Source organism: Hyla sarda, chromosome 2 (genome assembly GCF_029499605.1).
Source record: "Hyla sarda isolate aHylSar1 chromosome 2, aHylSar1.hap1, whole genome shotgun sequence".
NCBI lineage: Eukaryota > Metazoa > Chordata > Amphibia > Anura > Hylidae > Hyla > Hyla sarda.
In genome coordinates, this window is record NC_079190.1 from 188,642,230 (window position 1) to 188,657,561 (window position 15,332).

General features: G+C 42.6%; 1 protein-coding gene across 2 annotated transcripts in view; it reads right to left on the reverse strand.

The window, feature by feature from the left end:
- REV1 (REV1 DNA directed polymerase) overlaps positions 1-15,332 on the reverse strand; it is a 94,910-nt gene that overhangs the window by 19,793 nt on the left and 59,785 nt on the right. For both annotated transcript variants that reach the window (XM_056555968.1, XM_056555967.1), the window contains exons 14-17: positions 11,081-11,253; positions 9,608-9,710; positions 7,046-7,205; positions 5,927-6,129 (exon numbers count right to left, since the gene is read on the reverse strand). In XM_056555968.1, coding sequence (XP_056411943.1) covers positions 5,927-6,129; positions 7,046-7,205; positions 9,608-9,710; positions 11,081-11,253 — 639 coding nt within the window. The remainder of the gene's footprint in view (positions 1-5,926; positions 6,130-7,045; positions 7,206-9,607; positions 9,711-11,080; positions 11,254-15,332) is intronic.

Consider the following 15,332-nt stretch of genomic DNA (forward strand, 5'->3'; position numbering starts at 1 on the left):
AACGGCATCAGCCAGTTGTTGAGAAAGCAGACACTGTCTGTAGCCGAGCCTCAGAGGGTGAGAATAGCAACCCCTGCAAAAACATACCAAGGCATGGAGAAGCAGTGCATGTCCTCTGAGAAAACCAGGACACCCATGCTAGGTAAGACAAAAGACTACAAATGCCAATAAGGTGCATGTGCATCAACATACAGTTGAGGAGGTATGTCCCAAAAAGAGAGGAAACCCTGGGTCCTTGGAATAAAAGGCAGACGCCGTGGCAACCGAGCCATTCCGGCCCTTGCCTAAAGGCAACGGCTCAGTCGAATGGGCCGCCAGGCGTAGAAAAGTAGTAACTCCGGTAGGAAACCTGGAGACATTGGGCACAGAGAAGCTGCAGTGTCCACAAGGATCTGCAGACAATGCCCCTATCCCATCTCTTAGAGGTGCCACCAAGGGCATGCCGCAAGGCACCAAAACTGCAGGTGTATACGAAGGAGCTGCAGGATGGAATGGCCATGGGGAACCATGCAGACACCGTCTGGCTTACCGCATGAGGGTCAAGGAAACACACAGAGCCACTGTTCAGGAACCTGACACATAATGCAAATTGCCGGATAACAGCTGCCTGTGCAGAAGGTATGGGTAGGTAACCTGGAGAATAAAGAAACCAAGCAGACATAGACTGACTAATTGGAAGAACACACAGGGCCAATCCTTCGAACCCTCACACTTTAAGTGGGTTATCGAACCTTAGAGGCGGGTGTGACAGGCCGGAGATGGGCGAATTGTCAGAGAAGGAGACCCCGCAGACTCTGATGGAAAGTATAGGGCCCATGGGACATGAGGGGCCACCCATGTAAAACCTCACTGCCAGCGGGGTACCTTAACTCCAGCCGTGACGCAAGAAGTGCACCAGGAGCGCAGAACATTTTGGCTGCTTGGGAAAGGGTCTCCTGAACCTGCAGGTTCACTCTTCTGGACCTGGACCGCGGCCGCAGGAGCGGCAGCTATGCAATCGACCCGGCAGTGTGAAACTAACGGCTGGCTGAATGGCCCATAGTCCCTTGCACCTGTGAGGTACTCTTCCAGACTGTCCACAATAATAGTGAGGGATGGAAAAGCAAGCAGTATACGCAGTTGCCCATGATGGGGCACCGGCTGAGGTGGAAAACGTACAAACCAGTGTCTGACTTATCGACAGGGTACACCCGCAGGCGCTGGCTGGTGGCGAAAAGGAGGAGACCACAGCACAGATAGGTCCACTCTGTGCCCCTGACGGCAAACATTTGCCGCAGCTGAAGCAAAAAACTTGACAATGCCCAGGATGGATTTCAAACAAAAACTGCCACATTTGCAGAGCAAATTTGAAGAGTGAGGCACCTGAGAGGATCCCATGTGAAAGTTCAGAGGCTCAGCCGATGACTCCTTGGCGATCCAGGAAATCAAGGAAAGGCAGAACCAGCGGCCTAGAGGCAGTATTAGAGAGGGTCACAAGATGCCTGTCGTAGGACCAACTCAGGACAGGGGTACAGTGGCGGACTAGACAGACGGGACACCGGAGAATCCCACAGGGGGAGATGTCCACTTAGAGATCCGCCAGGAAGAAATTGGTATAGTGTCTGTAGTCCTGAACTCTTCCAGAAACTAAGTTCTGGATGCTTCCAGGCCGCGTCCAGAACCTGTCAATTCAGCATGAGAACTGAACGTCTTAGACTTGACGAGAGTGGCGGAAGGAGAATACTGGAACGGAGTCCACAGTCTCAGGGTCCTGTAGGTGTGAGGTGCCCTTGATTGCCATGTTCAAGCCATCCACCATGTCAGCTGTATAAGAGGACTGCTCTGCATCTGATCCGTGGGTCAAGTTCGACTGATAGCTCCCAGGGGAGTGAGTAAAGCACCGGCAACCCCTCCCATGGGAAACCAAATTGAGAACTGGTGGCCGGGAAACAAGATCTCACCTGTAAGCCCTGGCAGACAATACGTGGGACCTGGGATGGACAGGGGAGGGGAAGCAGTAGCGCACCCTGGGGACCACACTCGCCCAAGCGAGGAGATGGTCCTTACTAGGAATCCTGCAGAGGATTGTGTGGCTTGCGGGGAAACCGGCAGGGAGAGTTGCCAACAAGAGGGCAGCATGCTCCAAAGTGGACACCATCCTCGATGTCTTCAGCCAGCATTGGTAACACAATACCTACTTGGGAAAATAATTCCCCTCAGGAAAAACCCTGACTAAAGATCCCCTATAAAATTTTACTTTTAATTAAACTTGTTAAAATGTTATCTTTTGTGTGCTACACATTTATTACCACTAGATGGCAGTGGTGTTTAAAAGTTTCAACACTGTGCTCAGTTATTTCTCTTTAAGGAATTTTTAAGTGTCTGTGATACAGACTACTAATTCTTATATATATCTAGTGTATTCCGGTGTCCGGCTGCAGTTCGGACACTCTGCGTACTGACTAGAAAGGACACTGGCACAGCGTGCTATTAAAACATTACACCTCGCCTCTAAACGTTTTCGCCATTATGAATGGCTTTCTCAAAAAATACGAGGCACGCCAAGCTTGCGGGCTAGCTGATATTTATAGACTAGTTCATTAACATAGCTAATTGGTTGGCGTTCTCAACAGCCAATCAATTATCGTAGTTGCTGTGAGGTCACTCCCTTTCATGATGCCTTTCCAGCCAATCAGCACATGTGCTCAGCGCAGGTCAGCGAACTTTAATGTTACACGGCCTTTGAATTAGCTCTCTGCACATGCTTAAGACTGCGCGCAGGTCAATGGACTTCGAGAGAAGATTACGGCTTTTAAATTAACACTCCCAGGGCTGCGCGCAGGTCCGTGGACTAAGTAAAAAGGCAGATGTTTATAGTGCACTATGCGCATGATGGGGCTTTCTCCTGGTAAGTTTCAGATATCCCGTCAACTGCGCATGTTTATAGACTATATTCCATGTATATTCCATCTATTGCGCATGAATTTGAACTTAGGCTAATTTTGTGTGGGTTTGTCTGCGCATGAGTTGGAACTTGTATTGGTTCTATGTATGTCCTTTTTATCTGCACATGAGCTTTGACTTAGAGCATTTTTTAGGTCTTAAATTATACTGTGTGTAAACATGAAGCCTTCACAATTTTTCAGACTGGTAAATATGTAAGTATGTGATATAAAGTCTTCATCATTATGCAAACTAATAGGTATGTAGTCGCTTGTGCATGATATACATATTCTATATTGTATATTAGACATATGTATATGGTTCCATGTTCCTGTATTATATTATATATGGATTAAATTGTTTCAATGAGTTTCCTTCCTTTTCTTAGGATGAACATATATACAATTATATATAATTTTCATTATTTTTTATTTATTTACTATGGTTTTATGAATTGTTATGATAGACTTATATACTATAAATTTTCATTATGTTTTATTTATTTACCATAGTTTTATGAATTTTTATGATGCATAATATTGACCAGTAGTTATCAGTTGTTGGAACCTCTTCTTTATGATCATAATATATGTTAACTATGCTGATTGATAATATTAATTATCTTACTTGCACAGGACCATATCACTCCCACCTACCACAACCGAGGGACCGAGTCTAAACAACTACAATCTCCTCCGCCATATCACCAGCTAAATGGATCTTTTTAGATTTATGATATTTAATTGTGTCTATTGTAAGGTACCTTCATATATTCACACTTTATATATACATGGATCTAAATTGGCTGTAGTTATGTATTGTTGTTAATATACAATTTTTTAAAGGAGTATTGTTTTAGTTACTACGATTTTCGTTATAGGGTTTACTTTTATATTATTCTCCCGCTAAGTTACTGACTTTTATTGTTCACTATCTAGTTGGTTTATTTTTCATTAAATTCCTAATTTCCATCGTCAATCTAAGAATGCTGAAAAGGTGAAATCTTCATTTAGTCCTCTAGGACTTTTTAATTTATATATCCAACGTGTCTCCTCTCTCAACAAAATTTTGTCCACATCTCCCTTCCTCTCATTGAGTTTTATCTTTCTTAAGCCCCAAAATTTGATTGCAAAAGGATTTTCTGCATGCATTTGTAGCATTAGCCACGCTGCATCATGCCAGGCTGCCATAGCGAGGCGAGCAGGGGCAGTGGGGGACCCAGACCCAGGGTACAACCTACAGGCGCTGGCCGTTGAAGGCCCATACTCTAGGCACCGTGCCCTGTTGTCACATGTTGGAGACTAGGCAGTGCCATGCTTCTTGCCCCAGACCGGCATTACCGTCAGGTACTGGGGAGAAACTGAGGCAGGGGCAGGCTTAGCCACAAAACGGCCCGCAGGGACGTTCTGGACGGAAGGTAGAGGGTTGACAGCCGACAGCAGCAGACATGGCAGTCTGCAGCAGAGGAGGTAGCAGCAGCAGTGACAGCGGCATGGTCCGAGAACTGAGACCATGGTGATAGAAGTAACAAAACCAAAAGTGTCCAAGGTGGGAGAGGGGAATATAACAACTAAATACACCAAACCCTAGTCACCGAGTTACCTAGGCGATGGGATACAAAACGACTATTTTAGAAAATAGCCCGCCTTAGTGCTTATTATTAAAACGTCACGTTTAATGAAATTACTGTTATAAAAGGTCCCAAAACAATTATGAACACTCCTATATAGAGTTAAAAATTTATGATTGACAGCATCTGCAGTACACTGCAAACTGCGGAAACTAGGCTGTGGCGATAGAAGCACTCTGACGGCAGCTAAGGAGGACCCGGGTCCCTCCAGTACAGAGGCTGCCACACTGCAGACTTTTTATTTTATTATTTATTTAATAAGGGGGTAAGGCCTATTGCAGACAGCTTGAGCGGGCAAGGGGAAGGAAAGGGGCCACTGGCAAAACGCCCTTGCAGAACAACAACGGTGCTAACCTGGCACGGGTGCGTGCAACCGCTGGGTCCGCACAGCAGACCTGGGTGCAGAGGTGAGGTGATGGCGGCTCCCGGCGCATACTAGGAGCGCGGGGAGAGCCGCCGGTGTGCAGCAGACCTGTTCGCATGCAGGCTCCGGCACTGACTAAGAGCACGGAACTGCAGAAATTAAGTGCTGGTGGGAAAATAAAAACTTGCAGAGAGTCGCTCGGGGAAACGTTGGAGTAGCTCCCCCTTAACCCTTAGGCCGCCATTGTTGCTGAAGTCAGGAGGTGCAGCAGAAGCTGCATGAATAAAATAGCGAGGGTTAACCCCTCACTTCCCGGACCCCATGAACCGCACCTCCAGAAGCAGGGGACTACTACCACTGCTCGCTCGTTAGGGGGGTGGGGGAAGAGGGTCATACTCACCTCAGCTGTCATCACATACTCACCCCTTGATGTCTTCAGCCAGCATTAGGCCACGCTGCATCATGCCAGGCATAGCGGGGCGAGCAGGGGCAGTAGTGGGGGACCCGGACCCAGGGCACAACCTCCAGTCGCTGGCTGTTGGCGAAAAGGGGTTGACAGTCCATACTGTTATGTTCCGTGCCCCTTTGTCGCATGTGGGAGAACAGGTCGCGCCATGCTCCTGTTGCCCATCCTACAAAAATAACAAAGGAAAAAGAACCTAACTATACGTACTTAACTAGAAAATTATAAAATAATAGACCAGGTCTGGGGAGCTCCCATACCTGTGTTTTGCCTCCTACTGACACTAGCTAAAACTGATTACCTCACTTCCAGTGGGCAGATATATCCTGCCAGTGAGGAGCCAACTTTTTTTCCTTACTGTCAGCACCTCCTAGTGGCAAGAGCATATACCCATCAGAGAGGTGTCCCCCAATGAAGAGTGACCGAGAAAAACTTATGAATGATGCAATTGTAACAAATACAAATAAGCTTATGGTTTGCCAAGATTTATGGTCAGTGGATAGAAATACAGAACAGGCTGCATTGTTGGTGCCTGGATATAACTTACTTGGGAAGGGGATGGAACTTCAATCGTAAAGTTAACTCTCGATTTCATGCTGACTGGAGAATGAAAACCATTTTTCCTTACGGGAGGCTCCGCTTTGCTAGTGCTTGGTTCCTGACTAGAAGCGAAAGTCTTGTGGCCAGATGAGACTGAAGCAAATGTGTCTGAGGCTGATGAAATTTCAATATCGAAAGCAGCAACAATGACTATGAAACAAACAGGGAAAATACATGTGTAAGTGACAAAAATTTATATACATAAAACATTCCTATTAATGCAAGGGAACTATAAGGGTATGTTCACATGGCAGAATTTCAATTCAGAATTCCGCACGGAAATACTGCAGCAGCAGAGTCCCATTGATTTTAATAAAATTTGGTGCATTGTGCAGACGGCAGAAGTCTCGCACCTGATGTTTCTGTCGCAGAAATCCTGATTCCGGTGTCCGCAAAAACATTGAATATGTTTACCGTTTCTGCGGAGTCCGCATGGAAATGCATTGCAGTCTATGAGAAAACAAAAAATACCCAAAAACATTTCCTGAGGATAAGTTTGCACAACGCATGTACAGTGCATTTGCCACTGTGGATGCGCTGCCGGCAGTCACAGAGCGATGTTAGAGCGAGCTCTCTGCTCCCTGTAGCTCTGTGTCCACTCGTAGCAGCAGATTTCCCACCGCCAGTCACAAGCTAAATCACAGAGCTACCCAGCCACAGCAGAGAGCTCGCTCTGCAGTCACTCTGACTGCCAGCAGTGCATCCGAAGTTTCAAATATGCTGCAGATGCGCTTTGTTTGGCCCTACCCTAATACAGTGTTACTAGAAGGAACACTGAACAAGGCTTGTATTCAGGTTTTATGGCAATGCAGCCAATTCAAAATTATTTGTTAAATGCAGTGGTATTTACTTGGGCAATGTGAAAATATAAAAAAAAAAAAAGTGTATGGTGGAGTCAAGAAAATAACTATACACAGAGAAATATTGACCCTTTAACAGATAAATGAACACTTTGCACATCTCTGACCATTATCATTAAATTTTAAGGCACAAATTCCTTCTGTTATACAAAGCATTTGCTTTGCACTGATGTTACAAAATCTGATAACTGTCAATATAAAATTACCTCTCCTGTCATCTTCTTCCATGGCTGGCTTAGTCTTCCTTTTATCTTGAAACATTTCAACTAATGAACGGGACCCTCCAGGCAACAGACCAGTTCTTGATGCCAAGGAACCACCATTGAGTACATGCGTGTGAAGCAACTGGTGCATCTGAAGTCCAACCTTATGAAAACAAGATGTAATACTTAAACCTTCTGGAATACTGTATAAATTATATATAAATTTAATCAAATAGTACAGAAAAACAACAGAATGTCCAGCGCCAGGCTCAGGGGAATGTAGGTTTATTATACAGTCATAGCAGACAGACATCAGGACTTTACAAACGCGCAGGTGACGCTTTTCAGCCTTAACAGAATGGCCTTAGTCATACCTATAGGTATGAGAGAACAATATGGGGGGGCTCACCGCAATACAATATATAGACGTGGGTGCAACTCTAGAATACAATGGTAGCCTATAATACTGCCCTATTGCCAATATACAATACCACACGTAAATGTACTCCACATGGGCCAACGACACAGATGCTGCGACAGAGGACGGGGTCACTAAACCCCACGCGTTCCGTCGCAAAGCGACTTCCTCAGGGGTGTTGTAGTCACTGTGTGTAGAACCTACTTATATACTAATGCGGTGGATGAAAATTAATGAAAATACCTGGCAGGTGCGCCCCATGTGCTTAGGCTTGGCGTAGAGGTGGGGAGATCCGTGCCACAGCACAACTCCCACTTCCTGTGTAACCTCTCAATCCACCCGTATAGTTCCGGGAGCCAAACGCCTAATCACATGACCCGGGTCACGTAACACGCCTCTTACAACGCGTGCCACGTGACCCGTCTGCGCCAGGAAACATAGTTTCTATTGAGTAGTGCGCATGTGCTCTCCCCGTCACCACCGGGTGACAGGATATCATACTTCATCCGTAATACGGATGAACATGGGATCGCATGCTCAGCTTATCTGCGGTAACCCCTGGCAACCAACGTTAAAGCACCAAAGTACCGAAGAAAGGATGTGTACAATAAGAAGTGCTGCCACCGACTACTAGTGTCGCCACCAACTACTAGTGTCAAAGAAAATATTACTAAATGCGACTCCTAAAGGTTGAGTTGAATCCCTAACACCATAAATTTAATACTCAATATACTGTAAATTATCCCGTCATTATTTGGATTAATTAATTTTAATACCTGTTTTATATTTTTTGATATTTGATTTTTGTTGAGTATTTTTATTTTTATTTGTATTTATTTCTTATACTTTAGAAAATAAATTCATTTATTATTTTTATTGTTGTATTGTTTCTATTTTTTTTATTATTTTATTATTATTTATATACATGACACCGGTGTCTCCATATAATAATATTTACTATTATTATGATTTAAATTATTAATATTGTTATTGACAAAGCGAATTGGTTACAATCTTGAATGAAATTAGTGTGCAAATAACACTCTGTGACCTAATAAACTATGAATAATTCAAGTGAAAAACCAGAACAAGTCAGATCAAAGATGGTGACATTGGTGCCAGGCTGGTCCCCACAGATAGATAGATAATATGGCGCAAATCCCAAAGCGCATCTGCCCTACATCCACCGCATCCTTCTCAAAAAACTTGACCACATGAATATGCATCATATAATAAATCCTTTATGTATATCATGATATATAAAGTCATACCCAAGATGGTATGGGGCGCACCTGCCAGGTATTTTCATTAATTTTCATCCACCGCATTAGTATATAAGTAGGTTCTACACACAGTGACTACAACACCCCTGAGGAAGTCGCTTTGCGACAGAACGCGTGGGGTTTAGTGACCCCGTCCTCTGTCGCAGCATCTGTGTCGTTGGCCCATGTGGAGTACATTTGCGTGTGGTATTGTATATTGGCAATAGGGCAGTATTATAGGCTACCATTGTATTCTAGATAGAAACATTCCTTATGCTACATTATTGTGGTTTTACTGTGCCCTTATTTGTCTTGTGTAGCCACACTGGGTTGACACTATTTATTAATATTACATCTTCAGTAGGACGGGGTCATTTACCCGGAGCAGGGGGTCATGGCCCTACTCTGAGGCTGTGTTGTGGCTCTTCAGGAGCCTTTTAAATGGTTTTAATATGTCTGTTAACTTGATCTGTGGTTTTGTACTAATAAAGATATTGTTGTAAATCTAGTGGAGTGCATCTTGTTTCCAGTGGCAGCTGTTTTTTGGTAATAGCTATAGGTATGACTAAGGCCATTCTGTTAAGTCTGAAACGCGTCACCTGCACGTTTGTGAAGTCCTGATGTCTGTCTGCTATGGCTGTATAATAAACCTACATTCCCCTGAGCCTGGCGCTGGACATTGTTGTTTTACTGCATTATTGAGTCCACATTTGGTCCGTGTAGCAAGGACATCATAAATTGTGAGCTGATACGGCTACTTCGTTGTTACTTTGTAATCCAATAGTAGTATTAAAAGCAAGATATATATATCTCACACATATACATACACAAAATAATCAATAAAAGGAGAGATGCAGTTTTATTTTATTTTTTGGTGACACCTACCCCTCTCATATCTGCAACATTCAGCTTCATTGACTGAAACAATTTCAGAGTTTCTCTGCCAATCACTTTGGCACTATCTGTGGCATTGTCCAGAGTCACTGACCTAAGTAACCAGAAGACAACATTTAAGTATAAGCTACATATAAATGCAGAAATAAAACAAAAAAATAAACTTGCATCACAAAAAGGTACCTGATAACTGTTCTCCATAAAACAGATATCTTATGTATCAGTGAAAACCCTATGTAATATCTATAACAGTGATGGCGATCCTTTTTGAGCCAGAGTGCCCAAACCGCAATGCACGCAAACTTTTTTTTCCCTCAAACTGCCAGCACAGCAATTAAATCCGAATACGGAGGTTTAAGTTTAGAAAAAACAACTCATACAGTTGCCATAACTAATTAACATATTTTGTTGTGTGTGAGTGTGAGGTGCTGTGTTTGAGGGGTGCTGTGTGTGGGGGTGCTGTGTGTGAGGTGCTGTGTTTCAGGGGTGCTGTGTGTGTGAGGTGCTGTCTGTGAGGTGTTGTGCGTGTGTGTGACGTGCTGTGTGTGAGGAGTGCTGTGTGTGAGGTGCTGTGTGTTTGAGCGGTGCTATGGGGGGGGTCTGCTGTGTTTATGTGTGTGTGTGGGGGATGGGGTGCTCTGTGGGGTAGGTGCTGTGTGTGTGTGTGTGTGTGTGTGTGTGTGTGTGTGTGGGGGGGGGGGGGTTAAGGGGTGCTGCAGATTATTTTAATACATTATTCCCCCCCCCCCCTCTCTTCTCACCTTTGGAGAAGGAGGGGGGAGGAAGGTTTCTTCCACGCAGAATTCTGTGTGGCGCAGCGACATTCCACACAGCCTGCTCGCAAGAGGACAGATCTTTTTAGATCCCTCCTCCTGCATTTCTGGTAGAAAGAGTATGCTGTGTCGCGCAGCGATGCTCCACACAGCCTGCTTGCAGGAGGACGGATCTTTTCCGATTCCTCCTCCAGTCTTCCGGGTAGCATAGTGGAAGTCCGGCACCGGCTAAGCGCATCAAAAGCCATCCATGGTGAACTATGGCCACGTGCCCACAGAGGGGGCTCGGCGTGCCACCTGTGGCACACGTGCCATAGGTTCGCCATCACTGATCTATATGGCTCCTGGTTTGCTGCTCAAGTTTAAGTAACTTAATACACAAAATGCCTGGCGCATTTTAGCTCTACATGGATGTTATTACTGTCCTGACTAAAGTATTATCTAGACAATGTAGTGTAGAAGATTAGCAAGGTGGTGCCACAGTGTAGGTCCTATGTGGCCCTTGAGTTTAGACAGTTATAAGCACAACTAAAACTATTCATGACTGTCCCCAGCATGACTAGGTCAGAAAACTCCATAACTGAGGGTCCTGAATGGCCAATAATGAATATTATTGTGTACAAATTAGCCAGCAGCCCATGATATCATATTTTAACAGATACAAATTGTATACCATAGTTAGTACAATCACCTTGCAATGTGGTCACATATTCCATGACCACCAAATTTTGCAGATTCTACAGGGGCCCCGGCTTTACGCACCATAATCTTCAGTGTGAGTTTCTTGCCTTTCATTTTAACTGATTCAAGCCTTCTCTGGATTTCTTCTGAAAGGTTGATCAAAAAGGCTTCGGCTTCACTGGTCTGAGAACAAATTTTATTACATGTAAATATTCAGCTACATTATCAAGATTCCACAAAAAAAAAAAAAAAACTCCAAATAGCAAAAATTGCAACACAGAGAATGATTGCCATAGAAAGTAAAAAGAACCCAAACATATTCTTTACAACCGAAAATGTCGCCCCCCCCCCCCCCTAATAAATAATCTGTGTGTCTGTTTAGAAGAGAATGAGGAAAAGGCCAATCTACTAAATGCCTTCTTCTCTAATGTATTTACACAGGATATTCCAATGAACAGGAAGTACATTGCCACCTTAAAAACATTAAAACACACAAATCAACGTGCCCAGAAGTCATCCATCTCAGAGTTCCTTAGGCGCCAAGCACAGTGCTTGACAGACCCTTAGTCTTTAAAAGGGAAGGATGTGATAATGACAGGGATTGTTCCACAGGACTGGTGCTTAGCTAATGTAGTTCCAAAATGTAAAAAGGGCTCAAAAAGTGATCCTAGAAATTAAAGCCCTGTAAGTTTAACCCCTTAACGACGCTGTACGTAAATGTATGTCCTGGTGAGCTGGTACTTAACGCACCTGGATGTACATTTACGCCCCATACATAACCGCGAGTATCGGAGCAATGCTCGGGTCATGCGTGGCAGGTCCCGGCTGCTGATAGCAGCCAAGGACCCACCGGTAATGGCGGACATCCGCAACCGCCATTAACCCCTCAGATGCCGTGATCAATACAGATCACGGCATCTGCAGCATTGCTGTCACTAAAATGGATGATTGGATCGCCCGCAGTGCTGCCACGGCGATCCGATCATCCAGAACGGCAGACGGAGGTCCCCTCACCTGCCTCCGCTGCCTTCCAAGGGTCTTCTGCTCTGGTCTGCGATCGAGCAGACCAGAGCAGAAGATGACCGATAATACTGATCAGTGCTATGTCCTATGCATAGCACTGAACAGTATTAGCAATCTAATGATTGCTATAAATAGTCTCCTATGGGAACTATTAAAGTGTAAAAATAAAAGTAAAAAAAAAATAAAGTGAAAAAACCCCTCCCAATAAAAACGTTAATTGTCCCATTTTCCCTATTTCACCCCCAAAAAGTGTAAAAAAATATTTTATATACATATTTGGTATCGCCGCGTGCGTAAATATCCGAACTATTAGGGTGCATTCCCACCTGGCGTATTTTGCTGCGTATTTGCTGCTGCGCATTTTATTTCTCATTGAAGTCAATGGGTTAGAAAATATGCAGCAGCAAATACGTAGCAAATACGCAGCAAAATACACCAGGTGGGAACTTACCCTTAAAATAAAATGTTAATGGTACCGTACGGTGAACGACGTGAACATAAAAGGGAAAAAAAGTCCAAAATAGCTGCTTTTTTTTTAGAACATTTTATTCCCCAAAAAATGTATAAAAAATGTATTAAAAGTTTTTTATATGCAAATATGGTAGCATTAAAAAGTACAGATCACGGCGCAAAAAATTAGCCCTCATATCGCCGCTTATATTGAAAAATGAAAAAGTTATAGGTCTTCAAAATAGGGGGATTTTAAAGGTACTAATTTGGTTAAACAGTTTGCAATTTCTTTTAAGCGCAACAGTAATAGAAAAGTATGGTATCATGTGTATCATTTTAATTGTATTGACCCAAAGAATAAAGAACACATGTCATTTCTACCATAAATTGTACGGTGTGAAAACAAAACCTTCCAAAATTTGCAAAATTGTGTTCTTTTTAATTTCCCTACACAAATAGTATTTTCTTGGGTTGCGCCATACATTTTATGGTAAAGTGAGCTATGGCATTACAACGAACAACTGGTCGCGCAAAAAACAAGCCCTCATACTATTCTGTGGATGAAAATATAAAAGTTATGATTTTTTGAAGGTGAGGAGGAAAAAAACTAAAACTTAAAAATAAAATTGTCTGAGTCCTTAAGGCCCAAATGGGCTGCGTCCTTAAGGGGTTAACATCTGTTGTGAGTAACATTTTGAAAGATGCTGTTCTGGAGTATAAAAAGTAAGCGTAGAAAGGGTGGAATGTCTGAACAGAAAACACGTATATTTTAATAATCCGGAGGAAGATAGGACCATTCTTGACAGCAATGCATTTCAGAGCAAAATCTGCGAACGTTGGAATCGGGATTTCCACAGCAGAAACATCTGCCACGAAAATTTCACCATGTGAACAGTGCAGCAGAATCCAACTGAGATCAATGGGACTATGCTGTGGCGGAACATCCCGGCAAAATATTTCAGCGTAATTCTGCACAGACATTCTGCCATGTGAACTTACCCTAATACAGGACCAACAGTGATTTATGCAGGATCGGTCCTGTCAGACTTATCAGATCAGCTTCTATGAGGAGGTCAGTTATAGATTGGACCGGGGTGAAGCTGGGGATGTTGTGTATCTGGACTTTTCTAAGGCCCCTTTCACACTACAGGTATCATCCTGTTATTACTCCCGGCAAAAAGTCCTGAAAACGGCCGTCAAAAAATCCCATTCATATCAATGGGATTTTTTGAACATCCTTTTGCATCAGGCATGTCCGTTTTTACTAATGTCAGTTATTTTTGCTGGCACAAAAGACTGTGCATGCACTCATTTTTGGTCCGGCAAAAAAAAAAAATACAAATTTGTGAAAAACCGGATGCTAAAATTTAACATTGAAGTCTATGGGAACCGGATGTTCAAAAAAAACAAAAACACCCGTTATCAGTTATTGTAAGGTTTTTTAACATTCGTTTTTTGTACTGAGCATGCTCAGTACAGCTTTACAAAAAAAGGGTTAAATACTTGATTTAAAAAAAAAAATACGGATGTAATAACAGATTATAACAGATGAACAGCATACGTTTTTTAAGGAAAAAAAAGCATTAAAAATAACGGATGATGGTCATCAGTTATCATCCATTATTACCAGTTATTGCATCCGGTTTTTTTCATCAGTTATTGTAAAATAACAGCAGTAAAAAAGCAGGATAATACTTGTAGTGTGAAAGGGGCCTAAAGCATTTGATACCATGCCATGCAAAAAGTTAGTACATAAAACTAAGATACTGGGACAAGGGGAATATATATATATATATATATATATATATATATATATATATATATATATATGCAGGTCCTGCATCACTCTGGATAATAGAGTGAATAAAGAAGAGGCCTCATTGCAGGAATGGAAGAGAGATGAAAGGGATTTATTACTATTTTTTATGGTCTGCAGGTATTGGGGACATTTGAATAAGTATTCATGCAAATATCTGGTATCATCACTAGCCGCAAGCAATTATTTTTTCCGATCCAAATAATTCTTTGACTGATCATGATAACCATTCTATCTACTAAAACAATCAATTCTCACAAAAGATGGACAAACTACATGCTTCAAAACTATGCTTCGTAATTAATAGTAAACTCCATCCTATTAGCATTTCTGTACACATGACTGCTATTGCTTATTGTGTTTGCTGTATATATCTGTTCAATGACAAAAGCCATTGTAAAACCAAAACACCATTTTTCTTTTTAAAGTTAAGGGTATGTTCACTGGACACCTTTCAAAAAAGGTATACTGTCATATACCAAGATGGGCCCATTAACTTTAATGGGCCAAACACTAGTGGCTACATTTGGTCTATTTTTCTGAACATACTTTTATTCTGTGGGACTTAAGTGTAGTCTTTTGCACTTTTGAATCCTGCAAAATAAAAAACATGTTTGGGAATGGACTAAGCATAGTACCTAAGGCTGGGTTCACACCACATTTTTGCAATACAGTTCCCGTATCAGGTTTTTGATGAAAAACGGATTCCACAAAACCTGACTAAACTGTATCAAAACGTGTGTACAAATTTTAACTTTTATACGGTTTAAAAAATGGTGTACGGTTGCATCCGTTTTTTAAAGGAAAAAAAATGTATACATTTTTAACTTTTCACTCCATTATGAATAAAGTTTCACATGTTTGATTAAAATTCCAAGAAAAAAACTGTGCAAAGTCAAAAACCGTATGGTGCAAACCGGATGGAACCGTACGCACATACAGTTCTGTACGGTTCCCATTGACTCCCATGTTA